This window comes from Triticum dicoccoides, chromosome 3A (assembly GCF_002162155.2).
Source record: "Triticum dicoccoides isolate Atlit2015 ecotype Zavitan chromosome 3A, WEW_v2.0, whole genome shotgun sequence".
NCBI lineage: Eukaryota > Viridiplantae > Streptophyta > Magnoliopsida > Poales > Poaceae > Triticum > Triticum dicoccoides.
In genome coordinates, this window is record NC_041384.1 from 733,918,392 (window position 1) to 733,927,830 (window position 9,439).

The following is a 9,439-nucleotide window of genomic DNA, read 5'->3' on the forward strand; positions in this document are numbered from 1 at the left end:
AGCAAACCACATTCATCGCACGACGTAGTTGCTCCAGAGAGGCGGGTTGCCTAGCGTGATTTATATGTTCAATGTCTTCACATACCACCTTTGACTTCAATGTCTTCTTACATTTTTAGGGGTCATCTCTGGTAGGAAAACTGAATCAATGAGGGACTTCTACCTGTGTTATCCTGCAATTCTCACAAACACATGTGTTGGTAATGCACAACACTCATGCTCGACAACGACAACAAGCCAAGATCAACACCACCTCTGCTCTCGGGCGCTCAAACCGGACAAACATTGATGTTAGATATCTTTTGACATCAAGGAAAGATCCCACAATCTATGCCCAGAAATTCAACAAAGAGAACATAGCAGATCTGGACATATTTGGAAATTACACCATTTAGTACTACTTGTAATGACATTAGTTAACACTAAAACAAAACTACTCCCTCCATATCAAAATATAAGTCGTTTCTTTTAGGCTAATTTGTAGCCTACAAAAACGTCTTATATTTTGGTACGTCGTAGTAGTTGGCAAGCCCAGCTTGCCAGCATATATGAATTAACATGAATGCTGCAGCTCAGATTTGACTAGAAAATAGATCAAATGTGATTTTTTATACAATGGTAACAAAATGGATCTTCTTACATATGATGCACAAAGCAGATCCAAGTATAAAGCTAACTACCGAAAGAACTCATGAAATAGGTCTGACATGAAAAAAAAAGGACACTATGAGAATATACTCTACTGATCCCTGTCCAGGCAAGCTATGTCCTATAACTTTACAGTTCTGTACCATGCTGCACTGCACTCACTAACTTCTATCATTCAATTGAATACTTCTGTAGCTCCGAAACTTTTAGCCCTCTGTTCCGTTTGGAGACGCCCAATGTTGTGCCAACCTCAACAAGAGTTTCCAGTGATCTTTCGCTGTTGGCTAGAAGATCAGCATCGAATTGTATCGCATCCTGCCAATGTAGACAACATTTTAGTTTGGGGACTTGGAGCAAGAGATAACATATTGTTTACGAAGTTGATTATCAGCATCTAAAAAAGGAAAAAAGCAGAGAGAAAGAATACAAACCTTCTCAAACACGCAGATTACCGTACTCCCTCCAAAAGAGAAATATCCAAACTGGGAGAAAGAAGATGAATTAGATAATTAACACACTAGCATAAGCAGCAGAACACCCGCAAGGACAGAGTATAAAGGAAACCTCATCTCCCTTGTGGACGTAGTCGCCCTCCTTTTTCACGAATGTGATGCTTCCTACCATAGTTGCTCCGATGGCAACAAATGCCACCTGAACCATGTGTTATTAAAAAAGTGCATGATCAATTTATGCAAAGTACAGAAAGCTACTGGATGGCTGTACTAGGTGCTAGACTGTTGCATCAAATAAGAATTGATAATTAACGAGAAGCATATGGAAGTAAGGCCCTGTTCGGAAGCCAGGCTGAACGGCCTAGCTCCAGAGTTGAGAAGGAGAAGCTGGCAGCCTGGGTAGTGCAATTTTTGAGATGTAAAGCTGCTGATTCTGAGGATCTCAGCTTAAATATGGCAATGCTCAAGGCTTCTCAGTGCATTAAGTCATATAAGGGAAATGGAAAGCACAGACCATTTTTAAGAAGCAGTAGACATTGACATTAGTACTTTTGACATGCAGAGATAATCTAAATTGACAGTAGTACGATCTTGACAAATTATACTGTTGACCTCCGTAAGTGTGGTCCTTACAGCTGTGCGATTTACGCACAGTCCGCAAGGGTCATGCTATTAACATCAGACATGCCTTCAGCCTTCTCCATGCCAAAGCTTTTCAGCCAGAACGGGGAAAAGAGTACAGGCCATATGAGGAGTCACATTATATTCAGTAAGTTTGGTCATGACAGGAGAGGCAAAATTAACTCAAATCTTCAATGGTCGGAATAGCAGTAAGCAGTTGCCTCATAGTATACAACAAAACAGGGTGAAAAGACAAACCTTCCCAAACTCCGAAGTTGAGATTATTGAGATAACTCTTTTATTTTCGGTGAACACATTACAATATTTGCTGTTTACGGCGATGGGATTAACCTGTCAATAGAAAGATATAAGCGCCAGTCATATAGTGCTGAAAAATATAGCACAGCACACAAATGCATCCCTTTCCACATGTGAGGAAGCATGTCAAGATGAGTATTCTTTACCGTGTACAAGCATCCAGGAATATCCACAAATTTCTCTACAGTTCCTGACACAGGTACATGAAACCTATGGTAATCCTGAAAATTGTACATGAAACCTATGGTAATCCTGAAAATTGTAAATTGAAAACTGCAAAATGCAGTACGTGTGCACAGGTTCTTGTAATGAGAATAAAGATTTACCTGAGGTGCAAGCCGAAAAATTACCAATGATCCATTTTTAAAAGCATTATGGTGTGCATCCGCCCCTAGGAGACCCTCAATTGAAAACTTGCGACCCTGGGAACAGAAGATAGGGTACAATGAGACTTCAACCAAAGAGGTCCCTTCATAGTTAAATTTACTCAATAAAACATGATGGTACTAATCAGAGTTTAGAAAAAATTACTGTGACTTCATATACTACCCTAGCATATAAAATCATAACTTTGTGAATCACGTTATATTTAATGTCCTGAGAGCACCAGATCAATCAACTTATCATAATTATCAGTACCAAACATGGCATACATCTGTATGGATCAAACGCCACTATGATAATAGTCTCAGAAACTTACCGATTATCGGCTTCAATATAAAGTATGTTATGAATGTCATTTAGTAACAAAATCTATGCCTTAAAGGCAATGCCTAATGAGTAACGATGGACAAGGAGCATTAAACACAAGATAAAAACTAACAGAAAATGCACTATATTTTATTTCTTATGATATGCACCAATGTTGTAGGTTATTTCCAATATAATACTGTCTCCCCCTTTACCATGCAGGCATGCCCCTGTCAAATCAGAATGCATTGCATGGAATGCACATAAATATTCAGTGAGATTAGATCAGTCATATTTCACAAGTACTTGCCCTTATATATGGACATTAAGATACTTATATCTTGTGATCCTGAACTAAAAAATACTCCCCTTATATATGGAGTAGTAGTAAAGCAATGACTTACCTTAATCCAAAATCTTGTGCTCTCATCGACAGAACTATAGGCCATCAAACGGCAATCAGCAGCACAGGTAGCAATACTACCATCATCAATGTGTGCAATGGGCCTGGCACTGGGTTTCAATTGTCTGATGAAAAATTCATTAAATGTCTGCAGAGACAAGTGTGGATTATAGTAACCTTGTAAGTACATACAGATACAAGGATAATAATGACGAGATACTTTTCTCAAATATGAAGATAAGCATATAACAGATAAAGTGAGCCTCCTTGAGTAATTCATAAGGACAACTAAACAAGGTTAAGAATGGATTAACCACAAGTCCACAACAATCCAACATTGCTCAAAAATATTAGCACTTAAAACATGTTGTGAGATTTGTAGCTTTTTGAGGCAATGAAAACAAAGATAAACAGGCTCCTGTAAATGCATGGGCTATGATGCTGACGCACAACGAACATGTGTCATTTCAAATAGATGATGCATTCTTAGGAGATTTCGTGTTGGCTACTTATTGCTACAGAAAAGGAAAACACAACTGTTTCATGCTTCTAGTGGTTAAGCCAGAGTATCCACTATAAACACTCGAGAAGAAAAAAAAACTGATTATTCCATTCAACATACCATTAAGACATTATTAAGATACGATGCAACGAAGAAACCTGACTATAAAGAGAGTGTATGCACTGACATACAAAGCTAGGACAAACAAGGGGGTGACATATGTCAAGAGGAGTGGAGGCATATATTGCACCTTAAAACTTTCAATAGGGTCCTTAGTCTCATCCATATTAATTTGACCCTGTATTCATATGGAAAAGATATCAAGGATGTCAACAGTAGTTTTATGAAACAAAGCCATAAACATTTTAAATGGAAGTGAGCAGTTCAGAAATAGGCAATTCCCGACCAGCTTATAGAAAAAAAATCTAGATTCAAGAACCTTGAGTAACCATTATAAAGGTGATGGGTTGAAGACCCTACTTTGAATTACTCCCTCCGTCCCATAATGTAAGACGTTTTTTAACACTACACTAGTCAAAAAACGTCTTACATTATGGGACGGAGGGAGTACAAGATGACATGCTTAAAATGAGCTTTCTATTCAAAGCGCAGTCTATGTATTTCCCTACTCACCATTTGAAGGTAAGTGGCCCAAAAGAATAACCGTTATGCTATAAGAGATGCTGCAGAAGTTTCATAAAACAACACTATTTTAGGCAAGTTATTGCAATTCAACATTTTCCATGTTTATCATTGTGGATGGCCATTGATCCAAATTGCTTATGTCACCTAAAAATGAGAAGTGAAAACTATTGGTTGCTACAACCGAAGTTCCTCCACTGCTAAAAAAAAGTGATCCAGCATATATATAATGTTACTTGCGGCCTTAAATCGTATTCCATGGAAATAAAATGGAGAAAATGTATAAAGGTTACATCCCACAGAGTACAGAAAAATAAACATTCCATACCGCAAATAACTCGAGAAACTTTGGAATATCTTTGGCAGATTCTGGCGAATTCATCTTCTTTCCTTGCTTCTCAGATAGGTTCTTCAAGATATCTTTGACACCTGCATATGGACAGTCCCAGTTAAACAGGTAGGTGTTAATGCAAAAGATTCTCGTTGGTGTCAGCATCCATCAAAAGACATAATACTAAGCCATGATAAGGACCAGTCGTGGGTAAGAAAACTTTGCTGGCATAACTGTACACTCTCAAATAGTGGCTCTCTGAGGTTGTAAAAAAGTTGTACCTAAAATCGTAACAGCAACATCATCCTCATCAATTTTCTTGTACAAACATGGTTTCTTGATGGCTCAAAAATTGAGTTATGTGTTGTCACCAGCATACACACAAGGGTATTTGAATTGGTGGTCAGAAGAACATTTAGTTTCAAGCTCACGTTGTCTCCAAGTGAACATTTATTGGGAACTCGTCGTTATTCTAACTAGTAAAGATCCAGCAAACAAAAAAGGGCAACCTGGTTCTTGAAATAATAATAGAAGTACAAACTTCGCTGTTGCTTGTCTAAGACAGTGGGGACCATTCAAATATATTTTTATCTGTATAATATTCATTCTTAAGATGATGTTTATTGTTCAGCATACCTGAATCAATGAGAGTGAGCCCTACTTTTGACTGATATAAAGCCCTCATGGACAACACTATCTTTCCATCTATTGCTTCTTCAACTAGCCTCTTTGTTCGCCGATCGAAAACCTAAATCATCGCCTTGAGTTAACGAATGAAAAGAGCAATGCAAATATGCAATTGAAATATATATACAATATCAAATAAGAGGTGGCACTTCGCACACCAATAAGAATATGACAAGTCAATATAACTAATGAAACATACCAGAATATGCGAGGCAGTAGAACCAGAGCGCAAACCAACATCATATGAGGAAAAATTAGCCCATTCACTAAGCTTAAACATCCACCTGCACATAACCAGTATTACTATATGACCAAGTATAAATTGCCCTTGCTAAAATGAAATTTCAAGAAAGAAACGTATGTGATAGATAGAAGACTAGAATCATCAGTACATGAAATGCCTTACCCATATGCAGCTTGCTTATCCGTTAGAAATCCCCCAGTCATAATCTGATTGCCAGTGCCCTCATCAAAGCAAAGTGTCATGTGTATCATATCATTTATTTTATCATACTTCCCCAGACTTTCACCACAGACAGGACAGTTACTGATAATTGGTTCTCTGAAATAAGGGACAGAGCATAACAAATGATACTATTAAATGTTACAGCCAATCAATACGGTTAAACTTGGAAACAGGACTAAACATGGAAAAGGTAGCTATTAATTACTTTTCTTGCTGATCAGCTAGTAGGGCTGCTAGTTCATCCATGTCAACTATGCCATCACCATTTGTATCTGCTTGGCGGAAAAGCTCTTCAATCTAAAGTATTATAGCAACTAGTAAGATATACTAACAACTTCAGAGAAGGGACCAGCTAAAACTAGAAGGGACATAACCTCTAAGAAAATGAGAATAAAGTTCAACCTTATTAACTGCTAGCCCATTACCAAAAGCTTTCATCAAGTCCGAGAATTCAGATAAGGAGAGCTTTCCGTCTTCATTGTAGTCCTGCCATAACAATAGTAATGTTGTGCTTTGTAGGGTGGAATATAATTACATACAGAAATGAACACAATACATGCAACGTGAAACTGAGTTTAAGGCATTTGAAAAGAATGTGGTTCTGCTCAAAGACTGGTGACTCAGAGCAACACACAATAAAGACTGAAGAAGACTGCCCTTGATAGAATGGCTAGTAGTAGCAACGGCAACACCAATAGTAAATGATGCACAACAATAATAAGACAGCTATGAACAGACATCAATTCATTTTGTAAAACTGATGAGAATAGATACAAGGAATAGCTGACAATTGTGAAGAGCTTTCGAATGATTTTTACTACTAAATCCTCAATAGATCTGATTTTGAACAACTCTGGACAGTTTATCTTGCTTCGCTATACTTGGATGATCCTAAGTTCAGATCATATTTTCTAACCACTTTCAGTTGCAGTATTCAAACGTCAATGTCTAAAGTTACTTAAAAAGACCATATGAAACTATGGTGTGCTCCGTTGTCAAGCGACAAGATAATCAAGTATCAATCATATATGAAAAGAGAATATGATTAACCAAGACTGAAAGCATACCACTATAGCTAAGACCCGGCGTGCAAAGCTTTGTTCTGTTTCAACAGGATCCTGCAACAGAACTACAAAATTCAGTACTTGAAACCTGGAAAATTCTCTGTGAGTGCTAATAGCAACACACAGGAAACAGAAAGAGCAGTTACTTCAATGTAGCAGGATACGGATATGGTTCCCATGGTGGTAGTGGACGATGATGGGTCCAACAAAGCAAGGTCCTCAACGTGTTCCTCCTCCAAGTCCTGCTAGCTAAAATGTTAGTCGATAATATTCAAAATGTCAAAACTTAAAATACCTCCAGAAAGTTGTACACATTACCAATTTATGTATTATGGTACATTAAGATCTGTTGTGCAGAAGTACTAGAAAGTTCCAGCCTAGATCTAGGAAGTAGGTAGACACGATGTGGAAATGAAGTATACATATCCACAGTTGGATCAAGATATTCAACAGTGTCACTCTCTTGAATCTTTAATAAAATGCTATCATAGTCTTCTCATGAATTAAGAAAAAGAGGAAGTGTGTTTCTTCATAGGTACATGAGGACAATCAAACCAGAGATATACTATAACTAAAGATTGAGACGGCAAAAACATCAGTGCTACCTTAGTGAGCAAGTCAAAGAGATCAACTTCACAGTAACCAACCAAGGTATTCTTAGAGAACCGGTTAGTCTGCAAAGTTGGCCAAAAAACATAATGTCATTGGATTGAACTGTTGCCTCGATTTACGGTTAAAAAGAATTCTTCAAAAGCTTCCAATCAGTAATTTGCTTATGCTGAAGCATACATGTGTGGACTGCTCACAGCGGAAATTAACGCAATTAGCAGCATACCTCAAAAACAGATATTCGTGCAATATGAGGTCCATTTGTTTCTATTACAACTTTCTTTTCCTGCATATTCACAGAAAATATATGTAAATCTACACAGCTCCATAGTTAATAAAGGAAACCATGATATTACTGGATAAAGAGCAACAAGAAATAAAGATTACTCACTGAATTCCATACAGGCCTGTGAGTGCTGCAGGCAGTGTTTGTAGTTCAAAAACATGAGCAATGACAAGTAAGAAAAAGAGGGGAAAGGGTGTTAGATGTGTGACATACAGGCGTGCACGCTGTATATTCTAAAACAGAAGGAAAAAAATGAAGGCAGATTCACAAGGTGCAGCAGTTCAGCATTTTTCATATTTCGCTGTCATAGATCATCTGAATTCAAACACTTGTGATGAAAAGAATATTCGCGAAAAGCTAGCTGCGACCAAAATGCGGTGGGGTTTCTGCCTGTCGCAGAACAGATTCCGATTCCAAGAGCATTATCCTGATTCCCAAGTCTTGTACTACTAGCACTCGCTATCATAGTAAGACCAGGAGCCTATCTGCTTGCTCCGGAACATGTGGTAGATTGATAGTAACACTTGCTAGGCACATCTATTCACGAACCATGAACAGCACGGAGGTTCATGGAAGCGTGGAGAGCAAGGGGAGGAAACATGGTACTGAAACAGTGTTTGTAGAGCTGTGTATCATACGAGCATACACAGGGTATATTTCGAAAGAGGAGAAATTTAAGCTCACGCAGATTCACAAGGTGCAACAGTTGAGAATTTCAATATTTTGCTGTCATGGTAGATCATCTGATTTCAGACAATTGTGATCAAGAGAAAACTCAGGAAATGGCCTGCTGCAACGAAAATAGGCTGGGTTTTTTGACTGTCAAAGTCTTTGTATTTCGGTGTCATAGATCTTCTGAACTCAGACACTAGTGGTGAAAAGAATATTCAGGAATGGGCCCTGCTGCAACGAAAATAAGTTGGGGGTTTTCGCCTGTCGCAGAACAGATTCGGATTCCAGGAGCATTATCCTGATTCTTAAGTCTTCTAGTACTAGCACTCACTGTCGTAAGAAGACAGGGAGAGCTTATCTGCTTGTTCTGGAACGTGTGACAGACAGTAAAACTTGCTAGACACGTCCATTCACCAACAGCGTGGAGGTTAATGGAAGCATGGACGAGCTCGGATCCGGACAAGCATGGCCAGAAACTGATTAATTAATACTGTGGAAAACAAGGTGTTGAACCTGTCGGTGGTCTCGGTGCGGTAGGTGCGCTCCCCGAGCGAGAGGCAGGCGAAGAACTTGTCCTTGAACCGCAGGTCCGCCTGCGCCATGGCACAAACCAAAATCAAACAACAGGAAATTGAAATTGAAATTGAAACAAAACCGCCAATTAGCAGCTCCACCCGCACGCGAACCTCCCCCGTCGGGGCCGGCGTGGGCGGAGAGGGGAGGGGAGCGGAGCGGAGCGCGCGCACCTTGACTATCCGGATGCGGGCGATGCCGGCGAACTCGTCGGCGGCGACGCCCTTCCCCGACTCGCTGGCGTCCCCCGCGGCGCCGCAGCGGTCGCGGCCGCGGTCGCGGCGCAGGCGCAGGCGGCTGCGGAACCGCGAGAAGCGGGACGGCAGCGGCGGCTCCACGCCGTTGCCGGCGCCGGCGCCGGCGCGGCCATTGTGGCGGGAGGTCGAGTGGGCGTGGCCCATCGGTCAGCGGCGGGGCGTGGGGCGTGGGGCGGGGGCGGAGTTGGTGCGGCGGCCTGGTCCGCCTGGAGTAGCAG

General features: G+C 40.1%; 1 protein-coding gene across 1 annotated transcript; it reads right to left on the minus strand.

Annotated features, from left to right (window-relative positions):
- Nucleotides 1–566: 566 nt before the first annotated feature.
- LOC119270573 (phosphatidylserine decarboxylase proenzyme 2-like) lies at nucleotides 567–9,380 on the minus strand. Its single transcript, XM_037552583.1, has 21 exons — nucleotides 9,138–9,380; nucleotides 8,905–8,984; nucleotides 7,825–7,849; nucleotides 7,660–7,719; nucleotides 7,430–7,498; nucleotides 6,971–7,066; nucleotides 6,828–6,878; nucleotides 6,163–6,246; nucleotides 5,966–6,057; nucleotides 5,701–5,856; nucleotides 5,494–5,578; nucleotides 5,244–5,355; nucleotides 4,605–4,705; nucleotides 3,885–3,932; nucleotides 3,134–3,280; nucleotides 2,366–2,461; nucleotides 2,186–2,260; nucleotides 1,980–2,072; nucleotides 1,213–1,299; nucleotides 1,080–1,130; nucleotides 567–963 (listed from the first exon to the last, which is right to left on the minus strand). Exons 1-21 carry the CDS (start codon nucleotides 9,363–9,365, stop codon nucleotides 820–822), a joined length of 1,980 nt encoding a protein of 659 aa, XP_037408480.1. The 5' UTR covers nucleotides 9,366–9,380; the 3' UTR covers nucleotides 567–819.
- Between the last annotated feature and the right edge of the window lie 59 nt (nucleotides 9,381–9,439).